At 48.7% G+C, this 24107-nt stretch overlaps 1 protein-coding gene across 8 annotated transcripts in view; it reads right to left on the reverse strand.

Annotated features, from left to right (window-relative positions):
* The window catches only part of LOC144506100 (5'-AMP-activated protein kinase subunit gamma-2-like), a 496688-nt gene that overhangs the window by 428836 nt on the left and 43745 nt on the right, over positions 1–24107 (reverse strand). For 2 of the 8 annotated variants that reach the window (XM_078231935.1, XM_078231928.1), the window contains exon 1: positions 14488–14919. The exons of 4 other annotated variants lie outside the window; for them this stretch is intronic. In XM_078231935.1, the coding sequence (XP_078088061.1) occupies positions 14488–14571 (84 nt within the window). In that variant the 5' untranslated portion in view covers positions 14572–14919. Of the gene's footprint in view, positions 1–14487; positions 14924–24107 lie in introns of those variants that run through there. 2 more of the 8 variants (XM_078231944.1, XM_078231920.1) reach the window with 2 other exon arrangements.

Consider the following 24107-nt stretch of genomic DNA (forward strand, 5'->3'; position numbering starts at 1 on the left):
GGAGCTCCCAGAGGAAACGGGGAGAATGTGCAAATTCCACACAGACAGACACCTGGGGCCAGAATCGAACCCGGGTCCCTGGCGTTGTGAGGCAGCAGTGCTAACCACTGTGCCACCGTGCCACCCCATCAATAACCTGCAAGAACAGCAGTTTGAATCTCACCACTTCAGTCAAATTCATTTATTTTGGAATGAAATGGAAATAAAACAATTTTTAAAAATTAACCATCAAACTACCATCGTGAAATTTTTAAAAAACCACCTGGTTGACTGGCAAGAGGGGCGGCACAGTGGCTAGCACTGCTACTTCACAATGCCAGGGACCCGGGTTCGATTCCCGGCTTGGGTCACAGTCTGTGTGGAGTTTGTACATTCTCCCCGTGTCTGCGTGGGTTTCCTCCGGGTGCTCCGGTTTACTCCCACATTCTGAAAGGCGTGCAGGTTAGATGCATTGACCTGAACAGGCGCCGGAGTGTGGCAACTAGGGGAATTTCACAGTAACGTCATTGCGGTGTTAATCTAAGCCTTACATGTGACAAATATATAAACTTTACTTTAAGAGGAGAATAGAATATTAGTCAATACAAACAGGGAACCCAAAAATCTTCTACTGCCATTGTAAAGGCAGGTAGCAGTGGCACAGTGGTAATATCACTGGACTAGCAACCCAAAGATCCAGGTTAATGCTTTGAGTTCAAATCCAAGCTGTGTAGGAAGGGATGGGATGAGTCCTATAGGGACAAAGGTGGTAATATATTCTCAGAGGTGCAGGAGAAGGCGAGGAACCTTAATGAGCATTGCTTATTGGTGCTCATTAAGCACAATTTTGGTAGAAGTGGAGGTAGTGCAATGAATCAAAAGGGTGAAACATGAGATCCAGGAGGGTACTGGAAAGGCTGGCTGTATTTAAAGGGCAGATATGTCAGCCAATCCGGATCGTTTGCATTCCAGGCGGCTGAGAGAAGTCAGAGTGGAAGGAGCATTAGGGCTTGCAATCTTCCCTAGATACTGGGAAGGTGCCAGAGGATTGGAGAGTGGCAAATTGGAGAAAAGGTGCAAGGACATTCCTAACAAAATCAGTCTAACACCAATTGTGGGAGATTTTAAAACAATAATCGGGGGGAAATCAACAAGCACTTGGAGAGGTTTCAGTTCATTAAAGAAAGCACTGATTTATAAAAGGCAGATTGTGTTTGACCTATCTAACTGATTTTTCTGATGAATAAACAGAGACTAGTTAAGGGAATTAGGAAGATTTTGTCAACATGGATTTTAAGAAAGCAGTTTTGGTTGTTCTCCTTGGAGCAAAGAAGATTGAGGGAACGTTTGGTAGATGCTTTGTTAAGGTGGTAAGGAAAACTGTTCCCACTAGTTGTTGGAACAAGGATGCGGGGGTGCAGGTTTAAGGTTCTGGACAAACGGTGCGGGGGAAAGGAGAGGAAGAACCTCTTTAAGTAGTGGGTGCGAATGACCTGGAATTCACTGCTCACGAGAGTGGTGGAAGCAGAAACCATCAATGATTTTAAGAGCAAATTGGATAGGCACTTGAAGAAAATAAACCTGCGGAGCTACAGGCAGCAAATGGCGTTTGGAACTGATTGGATTATTCAATAAACAGCCAGCTTAGACTTAATGGGCTGAATAGCCTCCCTCAGAGTACCACTTCAGAGGGTGGTGAGTGCCAGATCATCGACACGGATGCCATCATCTCACGTGAGAACACCATCCACCAGGTACACGGTACATACTCTTGCGACTCGGCCAAAGCTGTCTACCTGATACGCTGCAGGAAAGGATGTCCCGAAGCATGGTACTTGGGGAGACCATGCAGATGCTATGACAACGGATGAATGAACACCGCTCGACAATCACCAGGCAGGAGTGTTCTCTTCCTGTCGGGGAACACTTCAGCAGTCAAGGGCATTCAGCCTCTGATCTTCGGGTAAGCGTTCTCCAAGGCGGCCTTCAAGACACACGACAATGCAGAATCGCTAAGCAGAAACTGATAGCCAAGTTCCGCACGCATGAGGACGGCCTCAACCGGGATCTTGGGTTCACGTCACACTATCTGTAACCCCCACGACTTGCCTGGGCTTGCAAAATCTCACTAACTGTCCTGGCTGGAGACGATACACATCTCTTTAACCTGTGCTTAAGCCTCTCTCCACTCACATTGTCTGTACCTTTAAGACTTGATTACCTGTAAAGACTCGCATTCCAAACATTATCTTGTAAATTTAATTTGTGTCTTTATATGCCCTGTTTGTGAACACAACTCCTCATTCACCTGAAGAAGGAGTGACACTCAAAGCTTGTGCTCCCAGATAAACCTGTTGGACTTTAACCTGGTGTTGTGAGACTTCTTACTGTGCTTATCCCACAGCGACATAGTTGACTCTTAACTGCCTTCTGAATTGACCCAGGAAGCCGCACAAATAGAAAGTGGCTGACCACTACCTTCTCCGAGCACCAGGGATGGGCATTAAAAGCCAGCCTTGCCAGGTGGCAACCAACATCAATTCCGGCCCCGGGTCACTGTCTGTGTGGAGTTTGCACGTTCTCCCCATGTCTGCATGGATTTCCTCCAGGTGCTCCGGTTTTTCCCACAGTCCAAAGATGCGCAGGGTTAGGTTGATTGGCCGTGCTAAATTGACCCTAATGTCAGGGGGATTAGCAGGGTAAACGAGTGGGGCTACGGGAGTAGGCCCTGGGTGGGATTGTGGTCGGCATAGACTCAATGGGCCAAATGGCCTCCTTCAGTACTACAGGGATTCTGTGTACTGTATGTAACATCCTGAGAGTGAATTCAAAAGAATACGCCAGTTCAGAGGGAAGTGATGATACTAGTGCACCGCATCACGACCCCAACATGTGGGGAAACGGAGACTGCAAAACGACAACAGCGACACTGAAGGAGGTGATGAACAAATCATGAAATAATAAAATGTCAGCAGCAACACACCCTGAAACAAACTCTTATTTCTCTGGGAATTCCCCAAAGCTTGTTAACTAAAGTAAGCTCTCAGCTGTTGCCAAAATTGGATTGGCGAGGCCCAAGCTATCGCTACAACCTCTTGACCCCTCCCTCTCTTTATTGCAGATACCTTTACAAGAAATGATTTTCAACAGAAGTGTTCAAACATTGTGAAACACAGGAAAGATGACTGGCATCCAGCTGACTTTCCAGAATATTTAAACAATTTGGTGTCAAACACAGGTCCATTGATACCAGAAATAGAACATGCAGAGAGACAACAAAAAGAGCAGCCAGAAGTCATCGTCAACAGCAACCTATATTCAAAAAGCACCTTTAACAAAGTAAAACCATCCCAAGGTGATTGCCAAACAAAATCTGACGCCAGGCCAAATGCGGAGTCACTGGGACAGGGGGGAACCAAAAGGGTGGTCAAAGAGGTCGGTGTTTAAAGGAGGAATGCAAGGTAGACGAGGTGGAAAATGTTCGCAAGATAATTTCAGAGTTTAGGGCCTAAATCAGGGTTTCCCAAATTGTGGGACATGTGAGTCCAAGGCCACAATTGGGACCAATTTCTGTTGGCTGTGGGGTATCTTTAAATCCTCACTCTATTTATTATTCGCGGACATGGGCTGCTGTCTGAGGTGTAATTGCTGCCACAAAACAAAACGCCTTTGAACGGACAGGTGTTTGATTATTTCTGTAATTTTCCAACGCTAAACTCCTGTTCTCCCACGCCGCCCAACGACTGAAACTTTCCCTTGTCGCCCACTCAACAACTTCCATCCCAAGCTGAATAGTTCTCAGACACCACCCCCCCTCCCCTTGCCCTCAGCACTAATTCCAACCCCCCCACCCCAAACCCAAAGTTAAAGTTTTGAAGTTTACTTATTAGTGTCACAAGTAGGCTTACATTAACACTGCAATGAAGTTACTGTGAAAATCCCCTAGTCGCCACACTCTGGCACCTGTTTGGGTACACTGAGGGAGAATTTAACATGGCCAATGCACCTAACCATGGGTGGGAAATCTCCCCCCACCCAAAATAAATTGCCAGAAATACACAACAGATCAGGCAGCATCGGTGGAGAGAGAAAGGCAGGGATAACATCTCAGGTCAATGACCTGCCACCTGGTTCTGGTGCAAGTGATGTGTGGCAAGCTGTCTCCCAGTAAATGAACTCACTAGCCTGAGCAATTGAACATTAAATTGTATGTGCCTTCCACTGCAACCCTCGATGCTGCCAGAAATGTGAAAAGAGAATAGGTTAGATGACTCATTTCCTTCAGTGACATGCTGCAGATTTGAATACATTCACCGAAAAAATATTCCCTGTCTGCTCTCACTTTCCAGGGGAGAATTCAGTCAGAGGCACCAGCCAGCGAAACATTTCCCCAGGCATTAGTGAACCAGTTTGCTTTTCCCTGCAGTTAAACAAACCAATGGGTTCAACTCAACCCACAAACTCACTTGCTCCATCACTCTTCCACCCCCCCCCCCACCCCGCCCCACCCCACCCCACCCCAGAAAATAATTGTGTTAACTGCAGAGCCTGGGAAATAAAAAAGTGAGATTATAGTGCGAGGGGCAGGCATAGAATCATAGAACCCTACAGTGCAGAAAGAGGCCATTCGGCCCATCGAGTCTGCACCGACCACAATCCCACCCAGGCCCTACCCCCATATCCCTACATATTTTATCCACTAATCCCTCTAACCTACGCATCTCAGGAAACTAAGGAGCAATTTTATCATGGCCAATCAACCTAACCCACACATCTTTGGACTGTGGGAGGAAACCGGAGTACCGGGAGGAAACCCACGCAGACACGAGGAGAATGTGCAAACTCCACACAGACAGTGACCCGAGCCGGGAATCGAACCCAGGTCCCTGGAGCAGTGAAGCAGCAGTGCTAACCACTGTGCTACCGTGCCGCCCCAGGCATCGCAATGAGCAAAGGCTTTAAACCGGTAAGTAGTCTCGAAAATACCAACGCTGTATGAAATTAGGAGGAGGAGGTTTCTCTCTATGGGATCCAAAATATCAGCTTTTAGGATCGAAAGGAAAGTTCTGCAAATGCTGGAAATCCAAAATGAAAACAGAAAATACTGCAACCACTCAGTAGATGAGATAGCATCTGTGGGAGATAAGAATTAATGTTTTGTGTTGATTGTTGTATGTTTGGTTAGTAGGTTCGCAAAGTGGTTCTGAGTCTTGCACAGTTGAACGTTAAATGTTTATTGATAACACATAACTATGTACAGGATATGAGCCAACCCCATGCTTGCTTCCACACAGGTCTCTGTCCAATCCACAACTGACTAATCTCAGGTCATGTGTTTCTTTACATCACACTGTGGGTGGTACTGTTTCCCAGTCCCATGTTAACTCCTGTTATGATGTGGAGATGCCGGCGTTGGACTGGGGTAAGCACAGTATTTGCTACCAAATAAACCTGTTGGACTTTAACCTGGTGTTGTGAGACTTCTTACTGAACTCCTGTAATGCCAGATAACCTTGTACTACATTGATGACCTCCCCCACCACCACCCCCAAATTGTGCATCTCAACACAGATGCTGTCTAACCTGCTGAGTGTTTTATATTATTTCAGGCTGCAATTCAATCTGAACAATGTCTATTCAATCTGACCTGCCAACTGTAATTTGAAGAATCGCAGTAAGTGGTCACAATCTGAGTGTGGTGGAGGCAGATACAATTAGGACTATCAAAGAAACGTTACATAAGTGTTTGAAGATGGGGGGGGTGCGGTGGAGGAATTAAACACAACCCTATGGGGAAAGGCTGTGTGAGTCTAATTAACTAAATTGCTCTTGCAGAGAGCCAGAGCAGACATGTTGGTCCAAATGGCCTCCTTCTGCACTGTAATCATTCAGTGATTCTCTTGGATGTGCTGTCAATTGGAACCCGATTTAGAAGTCCATAGGGTAGTCATAGAAGGGTGCGGCAAATTGGTTAAACTGTTCCCTGAGCTTCTACCCTATAAAATGTATCAAACTATCCAGCTGGCCATTTGCAGTTTAAATATTAAATCAATGTGGGTCTTTGCACCTTCAGAAGCTAATAATCATAAAGACTGCTAAAATTGCACTCTGCGACCAAAGGCTTCACAAGAACGGTAGCACAATGGTTATCACGTGTGCCTCCAGATATTTTAAAATTGAATTCAAATTTCACCAGCTGCCGCGATGGGATTCAACCCCAGGTCCTCAGAACATTACCGTGTCTCTGGATTACTAGTCTAGTGACAATACCACTATGTCACCACCTTCCCCTAATGATTCTAGGAAACGCACTGCTGAGTGAATAAATCACTCTACTTTAGTTACATGAGCTTGTTATGTTCATAGTTGAAATATCATTGCCTTTTTCTCAACCCACACAGAAGAACAGATTTTGAAATTCTTGGAGAGAACACAAAAGAGTGCAGCTAGGATCAATGATTAAACTTTGTTACAAGGATTAACCAGTCTCCCATCCATTGATTCTGTCCACACTTCCCGTTGCCTCGGCAAAGCAGCCAGCATAATTAAGGACCCCACACACCCTGGACATTCTCTCTTCCACTTTCTTCGGTCAGCAAAAAGAAACAAAAGTCTGAGGCCACGTACCAACTGACTCAAGAACAGCTTCTTCCCTGCTGCCATTAGACTTTTGAATGGACTTACCTCACATTCTATGATTCTATTCTATTAAGGTGATCTTTCTCTACACCCTAGCTATGACTGTAACACTATATTCTGCACTCTCTTGTTACCTTCTCTATGTACGATATGATTTGTCTGTGTAGCGTGCAAGAAACAATACTTTTCACTGTATACTAATACGTGACAATAATAAATCAAATCAAAAAGGATTAGCTTGAAGATGACAGCTCACCACTGCCTTCGCAGTTTCACGAAATGTACAATTTTATGGGATAGGATTGAGGTTTTCACACAAGATTGGACAGAGTAAAGATATTGAAACTGTGTGGTGATACAGCAACTAGAATTTATAAACAAATGTCAGGTTAGATTGATTAGCAATTCATTTTCTCTCAAAGACAGAACACATTGGTGGGTTCCTTGATTTTTGTGGTACAAGCATATTAAATATATTTCTAACTCGGTTACCCGTGTCCGAATGCAGCAAGTCCTGTCCCGCCATCACTTATGTGCTCACTGACCTGCATTGTTTAACTGGGAACCAACGTCTCAGTTTTAAAATTCTAATCCTCCACGGCCCCTCAGCCCTCCCAACCTCTGTACTCTCCTCCAGCCCCTTCATCCTTCCGAGTTAGCTGAGCCCAATGCGTCTGATTTTATAAACTGGCACCATATTCACCAGTTTCTAATCTTGAGCAACTCTTTAGGGTCCAATGAATTGGTCACTGCCGTAGCCTGAACCCTGCAGATTTCCTCTATCCCCTTCAGCGCCCTCGGAAATATGCCACCTGGCCCAGAAGGTATGTTAGTCTTGAATCCTTCTAATGTGTGAAAATTGCCGATGAGAGTTCCTATCTGTCTTCTGGATGTCACAAAGTACTTTGACTACACTTGTCGCAGTCAATCTATACTCAATGAGTAAATTAAACAAAAATGCTCAGGTTGTCTGTGGGTTGAGGGGAAAAACTTTGGTATTTTTCCTTTAAGCCTCAATTTTCCCCACCTCATATATTGCACTTATATATTCTTCTGCCATTTTCTTGTATTTCTTCCTAAGTTCTCTCCCACCCGCCTTCTTTATTCCTGGAGGAATTCTTTATTACAGGCAACATGATGGCACAGTGGTTAGCACTGCTGCCTCACAGAGCCAGGGACCTGGGTTCAATTCCTGCCTCGGGTCATTGCGTGCATAGACTTTGCACATTCTCCCCGTGTCTGCGTGGGTTTCTTCTGGGTGTTCTGGTTTCCTCCCACAGTCCAAGGATGTGCGGGTTAGATGGATTGGCTATCCTAAATTGCCCCCAGTGTCAGGAGGACTAGCCAGTGTAAATGCATGGGTTTGTGGGGGTGGGGCCTGGGTGGGATTGTGGTTGGTGTAGACTCGATAGGCCGAATGACCTCCTTTTGTGCTGTAGGATTCTATGATCTATGAAATTGTCTTCATTAAAATTATATCTCCCTGCTATCGATTTGCGACCATTTGATTTACACTTGATTCTCTGCTCTGCATATTATTTTTCATTTAAGTACTTACAGGCCACATAAAGAAAGGCTAATGATATTTACATAACAACCTAAAAGGCTTTCTTGTCTGTTAGGGTTGAAATGCTACCCCATCATTACTCAAGTTAAGCCTGAACCAGTGTTTTAGAAGAGTTCATCTTAACTTCCTTGCTTTTGTGCTCAATGCTTCTATGAAGCTTTATTAACCGCTTTCTCAACCTGTCCTGCCACCTTCAGTGATTTTGCACATATACTGCCAAGTGCCTCTGTTCCTGCATTCCTTTTTAGGGTTGTACCCTTTTATCTTATATTGCCTCTCCTTGTTCTTCCTAGTAGAAAGTGTCATTTTGCACTTTTCTGCATTAAATTTTATCTACCACATGGCTCCCATTCCACCAATCTGCTAGGTGCTCTTCAAATCTATTAGGGAAATGCTGATGGTGTCGGATATATGGGTTGCTAAAAGCATTTGAAAAAAATGCCACACAAAGACATCTCAGCAAAATTCTAGCTGATGGAATAAAGGGAAAGTAGGCAAGGTGGCAGAGTGGTTAGCACTGCTGCCTCACAGCACCAGGGACCCAGGTTCGATTCCTGGATTGGGCCACTATCTGCACGTTCTCCCCATGTCTGCATGGGTCCCCTCCAGATGCTCCAGTTTCCTCCTACAGTCCAAAAGACGTGCTGGTTAGGTGCATTGGCCATGTTAAATTCTCCCTCAGTGTACCCGAACAGGCACCGGAATGTGATGACCCGGGGACTTTCACAGTAACTTAATTGCAGTGTTAATGCATGCCTACTTATGACACTAATAAATAAACTAAACTAGGCTCCTTAAGCAGTACCCTCCAAACCGACAACTGCTACCATCTAGAAGGACAAGGGCAGCAGGCACATACAAACAGGTAGTACGGTCCCCCTCTAAGTCAATCAGCACCCTGACTTTTGATTTGATTTGTCACATGTATTGGGATACAGTGAAAATTTATTGCGTGCAATACAGACAAAACATACTGTTCATAGAGTACATAGGGGAGATGGAAAGGAGAGGGTGCTTAATATAGTGTTACAGTCATAGCTAGGGTGTAGAGGAAGATCAGCTTAGTATATGGCAGGTCCATTCAAACGTCTGGAGGCAGCAGGGAAGAAGATGTTCTTGAGTCGGTTGGTGCGTGACCTCAGACTTTTGTACCTTTTTCCCGATGGAAGAAGGTGGAAGAGAGAATGTCTGGGGTGCGTGGGGTCCTTAATTATGCTGGCTGCTTTTCCAAGACAGCGGGAAGTGTAGACAGAGTCAATGGATGGGAGGCTGGTTTGTGTGATTGACTGCGCTATGTTAACAACCCTTTGTAGTTTCTTGTGGTCTTGGTCAGAGCAGGAGCCATACCAAGCTATGATACATCCAAAAAGATGCTTTGTATGGTGCATCTATAAAAATTTGAGAGAGTTGTAGCGGACATGTTGAATTTCCTTAGCCTCCTGAGAAAGCAGAGGTGTTGGTGGGCTTTCTTAACTATAGCATCAGCTTGGAGGAACCAGGACAGGTTGTTGGTGATCTAAACACCTAGAAACTTGAAGCTCTCGCTCATTTCCACTTCATCACCATTGATGTAGACATGCCTCCTGAAGTCGATGACTTCACCACCAACTTGTCCTGGTCCCCCATGCGGATGCTATAGTTCAGAAAGCCCACCAACGCTTCTACTTTCTCAGCAGTCTAAGGAAATTTGGCATGTCCGCTACATCTCTCACCAACTTCTATAGATGCACCATAGAAAGCATTCTTTCCGGTTGCATCACAGCTTGGTATGGCTCCTGCTCTGTCCAATACCGGAAGAAACAACAATGGGTCGTGAATGAAGCCCAGACCATCATCCCAACCATTGACACTGCCTACACTTCCTGCTGCTTTGGAAAAGCAGCCAGCATAATTAAGAACTCCATGCACCCCGGACATTCTCTCTTCCACCTTCTTCCTTCGGGAAAAAGATACGAAAGTCTGAGGACACATACCAACCGACTCCAAAGAACAGCTTCTTCCCTGCTTCTGCTGCCATCAGACTTTTGAATGGACCTAGCACGCATTAAATTGATCTTTCTCCACACCCTAGCGATGACTGTAACACTACATTCTGCGCTTTCTCCTTTCCTTCCCAATGTACAGTATGTTTTGTCTGTATAGCACGCAAGAAACAATACTCTTATACATGTGACAATAATATATCAAATCAAAATCCTACAAGCTGCGACTGCATAAATCCTACTGCTGCTGCGGAGGAGGAGCGATGAAAGTAGGAGAGCGAACAGAATCCTGGGTTAAGAACTCTCCCTTCCTCAGGGCAATCCCTGTCCTCTCTGCCCAAACAGCTGGCTCCAGGATTGGCCTGCTAAATTATCAGAGGGAACACAAATCACAGAGCCTGGCAGAATCCATCATCAGTTCAAGGGACCGATGACAACAACGAGGGAGTATTGTATCCATTCTCGAGCACTGCACTTTAGGAAGAATGTGAAGGCGCAGAAAAGATTTATGACAAGGATTCCAAGGATGAAGGGCTTCAGTTCCATGGCTAGATTGATGAAGCTGGTATTGTTCTTCTTAGAGAAGGTGACAGGAGACTTGGCAGAGGTGTTCTAAAATCACGGGGAGAAACTATTCCCACTGCCCAAAGAGTTGAGAGCCAGAGCACACTGATTCACAAAAGAAGCAATGGCAATGGCAAGACGTGGAAAAAGCTTGTTCCCCCTGCAGGGGGTGTTTGGGATCTGGAATGCACAGCCTGAGTGTGTGGTATAGGCAGATTCAATGGTGGTTTTCAGAGGGAGCTGGAGGCAGCCAGGTCTGAATGGTAATAGCACAAAAGAACATTCTATGCTTCTAATTAGAGAGTGTTCAATGCCAAATCAGGAACAGGAGAAGAAAGAGAGGGCAAGAACAATTGCACCGAGAGAGGAGAACGACAGAAAAATAAACAGAAATTTTATTTTCAATTGCATATTTTTTAAACATCTAACAATTAAAGCTCAAAGAAATAAATGGTCACATTTGTAATGGCTAATTTTCAGTACTGGTGAGTACTCTGGCAGTAATTAACAATTGGCACATCTTTAAAAGAATCTCTGATGGCTAATCCAAGCTGGAATAAATACGGGCGGACCTTAATTGGCTTCAAATATACATTATGACACTTCAGACAAGAATTTTTTTTGCGGTTCAGTCAGTTTGTATTTGCCATTCAAATATGGCAAACTCAACATAACTGAAATGCATTTCAATGGTGAACCAGACAATGAAATGCCAGCTTGAGAGAGCAAGCAGGAGAGCAACACAACTCAGGCCACAACCTTACGGTTTCACCATTCATTTGAATACTTGCCCTCACCTGAAGTCACTGTAGCATTTGTGCAGCATTGAGCACCATTAACATCAGTGTTACTTTGGGCAGCACGGTGACACAGTGGTTAGCACTGCTGACTCACAGCGCTGGGGACCTGGGTTCAACTCCGGCCTCGGGTCACTGCCTGTGTGGAGTTTGCACATTCTCCCCGTGTCTGCATGGACTTCCTCCTGGTGCTCCAGTTTCCTCCCATGGTCGAAAGATGTGCAGGTTAGGCTGATTGGCCATGCTAAATTGATCCAAGTGTCGGGGGATTAGTAGGGTAAATATGTGGGGTTACAGGATTGGGGCCTGGTTGGGATTGTGGTCGGCGCAGACTCGATAGGCCGAATGGCCTCCTTCTGCACTGTAGGGATTCTATGAAATTATGGGCCAATGTTTTTTTTCAGTGATGTTGATTGAGAGATTAATATTGGCCTGGGCACCCAGTAGTGGTTCTTGAACCACTTCTTCAAAATAGTTTTTTTTTTATCCTTTCATGGGGTGTGGGCAACGCTGGCTGGACAGCATTTGTTGCCCATTGCTAATTGCCCATTTCAGAGGGCAGTTAGGAGTCAACCACATTGCTGTGGATCTGAAGTCACATGTTGGCCAGACCAGGTAAAGATGGCAGATTTCCTTCCCTAAAGAACAGTAGTGAACCAGATGGGTTTTTACAACAATCAACAATGGTTTCATGATCACCATTAGATTTTTAATTCCAGATTTGAATTCAAATTTCATCATTTGCCATGGTGGGATTCGAACCTGGGTCCACAGAGCATTACCCTGGGTGTCTGGTTTACTAGCTCAGCAACAATAACACTGCACCACTGCCATGGGAGGAACTTTTGTGCCCACTTGAAAGGGTAGACAGGGCCTCAGTTTAGTAGCTCTTCTGAAAGACAGAACCATAGACCATGCAGCACTCTTTCAGTGCTTCATGGGACAACATTTTCCTAGGAGTAGATCATGCGCCACCCCAGTTAGCAGACAACCCTGGTGGTTGATGCACTATCAATCAAGCAAAGACTAGTTTGTCTGCAAGAACAAATAGGCTTTTATTCTCAAAAGACTTGGAGCACACCCATGCTGATGAACTGGTCCAGAGACTGAGGCAGGGGGATGGGGAGCAGTCACCTTTATACCTGGACACGGGGGGGGGGGGGGGGGGGGGGAGGAGGCTCAGGCAGGGCCGGCAGGGGCATGTCACTCACACACACACACAGGCAATAAGCTTAACAGTGGTTTACCACAGTGGTATCATTCACAACTTTTCCCATGTATTGGTCTAGAAGTGCTTGGGGAGCTCCATCCCTTTGTAAACTGGATTCCCAATCAAGTCCAGCCTATATTTATCCTCGCTGCTAAATGTGGGGAAGACGGTTGGTCGCAGGCTGTTGCCTATCCTCCCTATCAGATTCAACCAAACGTTCTCTGGTTGTTCAAGGAGAGTTCCGCAGTGGATCATGGCCAGAACAAATTTAGCCAAAGTGACCACGTAAAACAAAGTTAGCTCTTAACTTGGATCGTAGCTGGGATTCCTCTAAAATGGAGCATGGAGCCCGGCCCTTGAAACTGCATTTACTGCATGACCGGGTTGGCAGAACTCACAGGGATGTAGAATCCCCATGGATATCCAGTCTGTGGCGGCCACAGACTGATACGATATGGAAACTCTCAGGTGGTGGTCAGGAGAGACCATTTTCAGTTCCACTCGTTAGTGATCAGCAGCTGTTTCACAACCCCTTTTGGTTCATGTAGAAACTGAATAAAGGGGACCTTCCGCCAGCCTCTTTGTCTTTCTTAATCTACTCCCTCCTAGCAAGCAGAAATGTCGAGTCAGAAATGATTCTCTGCACTCCCATGTAGGAGTACTGAAATTTTACCTTCATACATTGATCGCTGTGGTGTGAGTTATTTACCTGGCACATTCTCTCTCACCTTCCTTCCCCCAATCGTTATCAAAGAATGTGGCAGGACAGAAAATAAATTGAAACAAGGCTTTAAAAAAAAATGTTAAACTCCCTGTTGCCTCTGGATGCGGGAGATTTTAAAATGGCATTGGATTATTTGGATTATTCAGTGCAGGAGTCGAGACTTGAGTCAATTAGCTCCCCACCCACATGCTTTTGGTGTTCGTACATGACTCAGCAGGTTGTTACTACTTAATCCAGAGTGATTGACTTCTGAAAGCAATTCCGCCCACCAAATACGTGATTTTTTTCCCCCAAAAAATGAATAAGTTAATATTACATGGGGCTGAATTTTGGCAATAAACCTATTTCTGAGTTTCAACTACAGAGGCTGTGATTCCGCTCGACCACAGCTGGCTCATTTCGCACGAATGCCACTTCATTCTGCAGTTACACTTGCAATCTCCCCACCGCCACACTCTGCAATAAAAAGTTCAAGAGACTCCTCTCCAATCTTTAAGCCACCCGAGACTCCGTTCCCGAGCAATGATTTTCCTCCTCTTCCCTCTCCCCAATATTGAGAATGCAATGAGTAAACATTCCTCTGCATTTAAGTATGGCTCTGCACCGGGATAGAACAGCCCCTTGTTACGGAGCTGCAGGGAGATGTGGTGGAGATGCATGTTGGCGGGTGGCACCGGCCTCCCATGCCCCTTGACTCCAGGCTCAATGGTCAATCTGCCCCCTCTCCCCCCCCCCCCCCCCCCCATTTCTCGTGTGCGATGGGCAGGCATTTCCTGTGCTCCGCCAACTTCCCCATATTCAGCAAAGGGACGGGCTAACAGGCTCGCCTCGCTGCAATGTTTACATCTGCGGCCGCTGTCGCGGGATGAGTCAGACCCAGCCTGGCACAGAAAACATCACCTCTCAATAACAAACCCCCCTTCCCCGCTTTCGGCTTCACTTGATCGGCAGAATGACAGAGAGAGAAGGGGTGGCGGGGGGAGAGGCAGACAGGGAGAGAGAGAGGGGAGGTCAACTGCACCTACCGGGATATTCAGGCGCAACATGCGCCTCTTGTTTCTCTTCATTCCGCCCTTCTTCTTGGTGGAATCCACGGCTGTGCTTCCCATAGGGTCTCCTGGATTGATGGGAGAGGGACAGGGAGGGATGGATGGATGGATGGATGGAGGGATTCAGGCGACTCCAGCACTTGAACCTGCGTCCTTACTGGCAGCTCCAACACACACGCTTTGCACAGGAGGAGAGAGAGAGTGAGGCAAAAGCTACAGCTGCCTCAACCCTCTGAATTAAAGCCCCTTTTTAAAAAATCACCACCGACCGCAGCAACCATCCATCTGGGGATGGGAGGAGGAGGGGGGGGGGGAGGATTTATTGTTTAAATCTCCCTTTCCACAGCCATGTGAAGTGGGCTGTGGGACAGTTGCTTGGAAGGAGATGTTTGTTATTGTTGCCCTCGCCCTTTAGCCAGCACACGTGAGGACAGCAATTCCCAATCAAGAGCCAGTCCAAAAGGGAAACAAACTCACATTGAGAGCTACACACAGCTTCCTAAATGTGTTCCTTTTAACACCCCCACCCCCACATTCCCCTCAGCCACCCCCCACCCCGAAGCCAAATCACAGATTTGAGACCAATCGCACAGAGGAGGGACGATGTTTAAAACGCGCGTAAACATCCGTCCGCCCCATTTCTAAAGGAAGGAGAAACTTTTTTGTGTAAAAAAAAATTTCACCACAAATAATACAAGTTCAGGAAGTGAACCCGATGACGGGGCGACGCTGGTGTCGATCTGTCCAAGTGCGGTAGACAAAAGTCCAAACACACACCCCCATATCCGTCTTCCTCTAAATACCAAAAGATTGCAACCAAGATAAACCGTGAAACTGTGTAAAAAGTTAAAACAGAAGTTGCAACACTGCAGTGGGAAACATGATACACTACTTTAACCTGAACCTGGATCGTGTTCCTTACTGTACCCCCCACCCCCCTCCCACTCACACACACAATTTCACTCAGTGCTGGATACTATCTCGATCCAATTTAAACACAGGATCACAGCTCTGGCAAAGTGTTATAAATGTAACAAGCAATGGGCGGCGCCACTCGATATTTAGTAACCCAGACCATACTACTACAAATATACATTTTCATAAAGGCTAAAAGACCCCACCGCCCCCCGGAGATTAATAAATATGTGATCAAACTTTATATTTTATATCTCAGCTACTGCTTGAAGAATATCTTTAGTCAATGCTGCTACATTCCTTCATTCCCTACTCCTCCCCGCCCCCCCTCTCATTTCGCACCCTGCCTCTGAGAATTTATTTGCATGCAGTTTCGAAAAACACTGCCCTGTGGTGGTGGCGACAGAGGAAAAAAACCACAAAACACCTGCAGATCTTTTCGGAAAAAAAAACCCCTGGAGGAAGGTGTAAATAGAGGCGGAATCTGCGCTGCTGTTATTTATCAGCTGGTATGGAGCTCAATTTTGGATTTTACCCCCCTTACAAACCCCCCCCAAGAAAACAGATTGTCTGTTGTAAACCCCCTTACATCCCCGCAAAAGAAACCCAGACTGCGTCCTACTACCCCTCAAAAACAGTTGTCTCCTGTCACCCCGTTACACCCCAAAAAGTAAAAGTTTATTTATTAGTCACAAGTAAGGCTTACATTAACACTGCAATGAAGTTACTGTGAAATTCCCCTAGTCGCCACAGTCTGGCGCTTGTTCGGGTCAACGCACTTAACCAGCACGACTTTCAGAATGTGGGAGGAAACTGGAGCACCCGGAGGAAACCCATGCAGACACGGAGAGAATGTGCAGACTCCACACAAGACAGTGACCCAAGCCTGGAATTGAACCCGGGTCCCTGGCACTGTGAAGCAGCAGTGCTAACCACTGTGCCACCGTGCCACCCAAAAAGCTCAGATTATCTCCTGTCACCCGCCTACAGACCGCCCCCAAAACACACATTGTCTGCTGTCACCCCCTTACACCCCTCCCCAAAAAAATCCAGATAGTCTCCTGTTCCCCCTGAATACGCCCCCCCAAAAAAACCCGATTGTCTGCTGTCACCAGTGATTTAGTGTTTTTTGTTTGCAGAATGAGCTGGTGGGGAGGGGGAGGAGCTCACTGTACTGCAATACTCGCACTGAGTGTGTAGCAACAGCCCCCTTAACACACCTGCCCAGACTGCACATTATCGAATCTGTTCCATCGGCAAGAACATTTGAAAATCTGCATCTCACAACCGCAGTTTAGAAATCTCTGTCGAGTTATAAAACAATGGACGTCTCTAATCTTTAGGGAAATTCCGTCTTCTATATCATCATCATAGAAACTTTACAGTACAGAAAGAGGCCATTCGGCCCATCGAGTCTGCACCGACCACAATCCCACCCAGGCCCTACCCCCATATCCCTACATATTTACCCACTAATCCCTCTAACCTACGCATCTCAGGACACTAAGGGCAATTTTTAGCATGGCCAATCAACCTAACCCGCACATCTTTGGACTGTGGGAGGAAACCGGAGCACCCGGAGGAAACCCACGCAGACACGAGGAGAATGTGCAAACTCCACACAGACGGTGACCCAAGCCGGGAATCGAACCCAGGTCCCTGGAGCTGTGAAGCAGCAGTGCTAACTACTGTGCCACCGTGCCGCCCCAGTGCTAACCACTGTGCTACCGTGCCGCCCCAGTGCTAACCACTGTGCTACCGTGCCGCCCCAGTGCTAACCACTGTGCCACCGTGCCACCCCAGTGCTAACCACTGTGCCACCGTGCCGCCCCAGTGCTAACCACTGTGCTACCGTGCCGCCCCAGTGCTAACCACTGTGCCACCGTGCCGCCCCAGTGCTAACCACTGTGCTACCGTGCCGCCCCAGTGCTAACCATTGTGCTACCATGCCGCCCCAGTGCTAACCACTGTGCTACCGTGCCGTCCCAGTGCTAACCACTGTGCTACCGTGCCGTCCCAGTGCTAACCACTGTGCTACCGTGCCGTCCCAGTGCTAACCACTGTGCTACCGTGCCGTCCCAGTGCTAACCACTGTGCTACCGTGCCGCCCCAGTGCTAACTGCTGTGCTACCGTGCCGCCCCAGTGCTAACCACTGTGCTACCGTGCCGCCCCAGTGCTAACTGCTGTGCTACCGTGCCGCCCCAGTGCTAACTGCTGTGCTACCGTGCCGCCCCAGTGCTAACTGCTGTGCTACTGTGCCGCCCCAGTGCTAACCGCTGTGCTACCGTGCCGCCCCAGTGCTAACCATTGTGCTACCGTGCCGCCCCAGTGCTAACCGCTGTGCTACCGTGCCGCCCCAGTGCTAACCGCTGTGCCACCGTGCCGCCCCAGTGCTAACCACCGTGCTACCGTGCCGCCCCAGTGCTAACCGCTGTGCTACCGTGCCGCCCCAGTGCTAACTGCTGTGCCACCGTGCCGCCCCAGTGCTAACCACCGTGCCACCGTGCCGCCCCAGTGCTAACCACTGTGCCACCGTGCCGCCCCAGTGCTAACCACCGTGCCGCCCCAGTGCTAACCACCGTGCCGCCCCAGTGCTAACCACTGTGCTACCGTGCTCGAACATTTTTCTGATTTCTGATGTGCATGAGAGAGAATCGTGCATTGAAATCAGAAGTCTTTAACAAACCTAGTGTTTTTTTAAAACAAAGAGATGCGAGCATTATGAAGAGTTTTAAAATTGCAGTTATTGCCTTGGACACGGGGTGGGGGAGAGGAGTGGTAGCAGTGTGTACACACAAGCTGAGGGCAACACTTTTAACTGACTCATTAGTATCACATGTAGCTCACTGAAATCCATGTAGTTTACATGGATTTCAGCAAAGCCTTTGGCAAAATCCCACATGGGAGACTTTTTAAGAAGACTATTGCACATGAGATACAGGGTGATCTGACAAGGTGGATTCATAATTGGCTTAGCAGTAGAAGACATAGGGTGACTGGAGGCCAGTGGCGTACCACAGGGATCTGTGCTGGGCCCCCTATTGTTCGTCATTTATATAAATGACATAAATGACTATGTGAGGGGTAGGATCAGTAAGTTTGCCGATTGTGGTAAACCACTGTTATGTTCTGATAGTAAGAAGTCTCACAACACCAGGTTAAAGTCCAACAGGTTTATTTGGTAGCAAATACCATAAGCTTTCGGAGCACAGCTCCTTCGTCAGATGGAGTGGAAATTATAAGAACAGATATCCACTCCATCTGACGAAGGAGCTGTGCTCCGAAAGCTTATGGTATTTGCTACCAAATAAACCTGTTGGACTTTAACCTGGTGTTGTGAGACTTCTTACTGTGCTTACCCCAGTCCAACGCCGGCATCTCCACATCATGTTCTGATAACCACTGTTATGTCCTGATGACTGGACACACCCCGACTGGTGCTGCCTGAGGCTCCTCCCCTGTTCACTGGGGTATAAAGGTGGCTGCTCCTCCCCTTCGCCTCATTCTGGTCCGGTCCCTTGGTTAGAGTTTACTGTACAGTTAGTTCCCTTTTATAGTTAATAAAAGCCTATTATTCCAGATTCCGTCTCTGGGTGTTGATTGTGCATCAATTTTATTAACTATATTAAAATTTTCTTGTGATGGAGCAACTCTTGAAGCCAGACAAACTCGAGCTGGACCCTCAAGCCATGGGAGCCTCTGATAGTTTTGATCACTGGCTAAAATGTTTCCAGGCTTTCCTCGATGCCTCCGCTGTAGTCCAGTCCGAGGCTGACAAACTCCACGTGCTCCACGCACGAGTAAGCGCCGTCGTGTATGCTACCATCCGGGACGCCGACACGTATACGGCCGCAATCGAACTGCTAAAAGGCCAATACCACAAGCGGCCTAATGAGGTCTGCGTACGACATCTACTGGCTACACGCCAACAACAGCCGGGTGAGTCGTGCGACCAATTTCTGTGCGCATTGCGGGTACTCGCCCGGGCCTGCAACTGTACGGCAGTATCAGCCGCCCAAAACGCGGAGGACTTAATCCGGGACGCCTACGTCACGGGCATCGGGTCGAGTTATATCCGACAGCGGCTGCTGGAGCAGGGTGGGCTGGATCTGCAGAAAACCCCCCGTGGCGCTAGCCGAATCGCTGGAGCTGGCCTCCCGTAATCTTGAAGCTTACACCCCCGACCATGCGAGCGCATCGTGGGCACCGCTGCCACTACCTCCCCAGTACTTGAGCGGGCCCCTGACCCACACCACGCCACATGCAGTCCACGACTCTACCGCCGCGGCAGTCTCCAGTGGTCCGAAATGCTGTGTCCTGCGGCCTAGGAAAGCACCCCCGGCGAAGGATTCGTTCTGCTCCACGTGTGGGAAGAAGGGCCACTATGCGAAGGTCTGCCAGGCAAAGTCCACCTCAAGGTCCAGTAGTGCCGCGTGCGACCCGCAAGAGCCGCCATTTTGGACGACATCGGCCATGTGCGACCCGCGGGGGCCGCCATCTTGGACGACATTGGCCGCGTGCGACCCGCGGGGGCTGCCATCTTCGACGCCATCAGCCGCATGTGACCAGCGGGGGCAGCCATCTTGGACGCCATCAGCCGCGTGCGACCAGCGGGGGCAGCCATCCTGGACGCCATCAGCCGCATGCGACCAGCGGGGGCAGCCATCTTGGACGCCATCAGCCGCGTGCGACCCGCGGGAGCCGCCATCTCCGACGTCGTCAGCAGCCTGTGACTTCTCACAGGCCTCGACAGTGGCGTCGATTACCCTGGACCAGTCCCAGCCTCACCAACGGGCCAGGTCCATAATGGACGTCCAGGTAAATGGCCACGTGGAGCATTGTTTGTTTGACAGTGGGTGCACGGAGAGCTTTATTCGCCCTGATACGGTGAGTCGAAATGCCCTTTCCGTGCGGCCCGTCAAACAAACGATCTCCATGGCATCGCAATCCCGCTCCGTAAATGTCCTCGGATACTGCGTAGTGACCCTGACAGTGAGGGGCACGGTACATGAGAATTTCAGGCTCCTCGTGCTGCCTCATCTCTGCGCGGCTGTACCCTTGGGGCTGGATTTCCTGACCCACCTGAGGAGTGTGACTATGATTTATAATGGGCCTCTTCCCCCGTTCTCCGTCTGCAACCAGCAGTTTCGAAATTGCCCACCGCGCACAACCTGCAGTCTCTCGACTCTTAAAATCACCCCTCCCTCTCTGTTCGCTAATCTTGCCCCTGGTTGCAAGCCTATCACCACCAAGAGCAGGCGGTATAGTGCTGGAGACAGGGCCCTTATCAGGTCCGAGGTCCAACGGCTCCTCAAGGAGGGGATCATTCAGGCCAGTACCAGCCCCTGGGGAGCTCAAATGGAAGTCGTAAAGTCTGGTGAGAAACACAGAATGGCCATTGACTACAGTCAGACCATTAATCAATACACGCAGCTGGATGCGTACCCTCTTCCTCGCATAACTGACATGGTCAATCAGATTGCGCACTATCGGGTGTTCTCCACCATCGACTTGAAGTCGGCATACCACCAGCTCCCCATCCGCCCGGAGGACAGGCCATATACAGCCTTTGAGGCGGATGGTCACCTATATCATTTCCTTAGGGTCTCTTTCGGCGTCACCAATGGGGTCTCGGTCTTCCAGCGTGAGATGGACCGAATGGTGGACCAGAACGGGCTACCTTCCCGTACCTGGATAACATCACCATCTGCGGCCACGATCAGCAGGACCACGACGCCAAATTCCTGCACACAGCCAATCTCCTTAACCTGACCTATAATAAGGAGACGTGTGTATTCCGCACACACTGCCTTGCCATCCTTGGGTACGTGGTGGAAAACGGGGTCATCGGCCCCGATCCCGAACATATGCATCCCCTCCTGGAACTCCCCCTCCCCACTAGCATCAAAGCACTGAGAAGATGCCTGGGCTTCTTCTCGTACTATGCCCAGTGGGTCCCCAATTATGCGGATAAAGCCCGTCCACTGATCAAATCCACCTCTTTTCCCCTGACGGCAGAGGCCCGTCTGGCCTTCAACCGCATCAAAGCTGATATCGCGAAGGCCACGATGCACGCTATAGATGAATCCATCCCGTTCCAGGTGGAGAGCGATGCGTCTGACTTTGCCTTAGCCGCCACTCTTAACCAGGCGGGCAGACCCGTGGCCTTCTTTTCCCGAACCCTCCAGGGCCCTGAAATTCGACACTCCTCTGTCGAAAAAGAAGCCCAAGCCATAGTGGAAGCTGTACGGCACTGGCACCATTACTTAGCCGGTAAACGGTTCACCCTGCTCACGGACCAATGACCCGTCGCCTTCATGTTCAACAATACACAGCGAGACAAGATCAAAAATGATAAGATATTGAGGTGGAGAATCGAACTCTCCACCTACAATTACGATATCTTGTACCGGCCCGGGAAGCTCAATGAGACCCCGGATGCCCTGTCCCGTGGAACATGTGCCAGCGCGCAGGTGGACCGGTTGCAGGCTCTCCACAATGACCTCTGCCACCCGGGCGTCACCAGGCTTTTCCATTTTATTAAAGCCCGCAACCTTCCCTACTTCGTTGAGGAAGTCAGGTCTGTAAGTAGACACTGCCAGGTCTGCGCAGAGTGCAAGCCGCACTTCTATCGGCCAGATAGAGCACACCTCATAAAAGCCACCCGCCCTTTTGAACGCCTAAGTGTCGACTTCAAAGGGCCCCTCCCCTCTTCTGACCACAATATCTATTTTCTGAACGTGATAGATGAATATTCACGTTTCCCCTTTGCCATTCCCTGCCCGGATATGACCTCGGCCACGGTCGTCAGGGCCCTGCATCGTCTCTTCACTCTGTTCGGTTACCCCAGCTACATCCACAGCGACCGGGGATCCTCCTTCATGAGTGATGAGCTGCATCAGTACCTGCTCTCTAAAGGCATAGCCTCGAGTAGGACTACCAGCTACAACCCCCGGGGAAACGGACAGGTGGAAAGAGAGAACGCAACAGTCTGGAAGGCCGTTCTACTAACTCTGCGGTCTAAGGGTCTTCCAATCACCCGCTGGCAAGAGGTCCTCCCTGATGCACTACACTCGATTAGGTCCCTCCTGTGTACAGCAACCAATGCCACTCCCCACGAACAAATGTTCGCGTTCCCCAGGAAGTCGTCCTCGGGGACATCCCTACCGTCGTGGCTGGTGTACCCCAGCCCTGTTCTGCTCCGGAGGCATGTTCGGACCCAGAAGTCGGATCCCCTGGTCGATAGGGTCCAGCTCCTCCACGCCAACCCCCGATATGCCTACGTGGCGTATCCCGATGGGCGAGAGGACACAGTCTCGATTCGAGACCTGGCATCCGCGGGTGCCCTGGAGTCCACTACGCCCCTCAACCCCACAGCCCCAAACTCTTTTGGTCTCCAAACAGCGCCAGGGTCACTGCTCACTCCTCTCACCCGTGTACAGCTCGCCTGAACCCCGGGAACCGTCACCACGCACCCGGCAGTTGGACGAGGCTGTGGATGGGTCCGATAATCGGGGATTGGCGCCTGAACCGACACCGCAATCTCCGCAACTGACTTCGCGGCCACCGGAACCGACATCACAATCTACGCTACGGCGGTCGCAGCGGTGGATCAAGCCACCGAACCGACTTAATCTGTGACTCTGTAAATATAGTTCCACCCATCTCACCCCCGCTGGACTCTTTTTTTAAACAGGGGTGAATGTGGTAAACCACTGTTATGTTCTGATAACCACTGTTATGTTCTGATAACCACTGTTATGTTCTGATGACTGGACACACCCCCACCGGTGCTGCCTGAGGCTCCTCCCCTGTTCACTGGGGTATAAAGGTGGCTGCTCCTCCCCTTCGCCTCATTCTGGTCCGGTCCCTTGGTTAGAGTTTACTGTAGAGTTAGTTCCCTTTTATAGTTAATAAAAGCCTATTATTCCAGATTCCCCGTCTCTGGGTGTTGATAGTGCATCACCGGTGACACAAAGATTGGGTGGTTAACAGTGAGGTTGAGTGTCTTGGGTTACAGGAAGATATAGATGAGATGCTCAAATAGGCGGATAAGTGGCAGATGGAATTTAACCCCGAAAAGTGTGAGGTGATGCACTTTGGAAGGAATAATTTGATAAGGAAGTATACTATGAAAGTTCTGACACTGGAAAGTTCCGAAGAACAAAGGGACCTTGGCGTGTGTTTGTCCATAGATCTCTGAAGGCAGAAAGGCAGGTAAATAGGGTGGTGAAAAAGGCATGTGGCGCACTCGCCTTTATCAATCGGGGTATAGATTACAAAAAGCAGAGAGGTCATGATGGAGTTGTATAGAACTTTGGTGAGGCCACAGCTGGAGTACTGTGTGCGGTTCTGGTCGTCACAGTACAGGAAGGACATGAACACACTAAAGGGGGTGTAGAGAAGGTTTACCAGGATGCTCCTGGGATGGAACATTTAAGTTATGAAGAGAGGTTGGATAGGCTTGGGTTGTTTTCGTTGGAGTAGAGAAGACTGAAGGGCGACCTGATTGAGGTGTTCAAGATTATGAGGGGCACGGACAGAGTGGATAGGGAGCAGCTGTTCTCCTTAGTTGAAGGGTCAGTTATGATGGGACAAAAGTTAAAAGTGAGGGGTGGGAGGTTTAGGGGGGATTTGAGGCAAAGCTTTTTTAATCAGAGGGTGGTGACGGTCTGGAATG

This window comes from Mustelus asterias, chromosome 2 (genome assembly GCF_964213995.1).
Source record: "Mustelus asterias chromosome 2, sMusAst1.hap1.1, whole genome shotgun sequence".
Classification (NCBI taxonomy): Eukaryota; Metazoa; Chordata; class Chondrichthyes; order Carcharhiniformes; family Triakidae; genus Mustelus; species Mustelus asterias.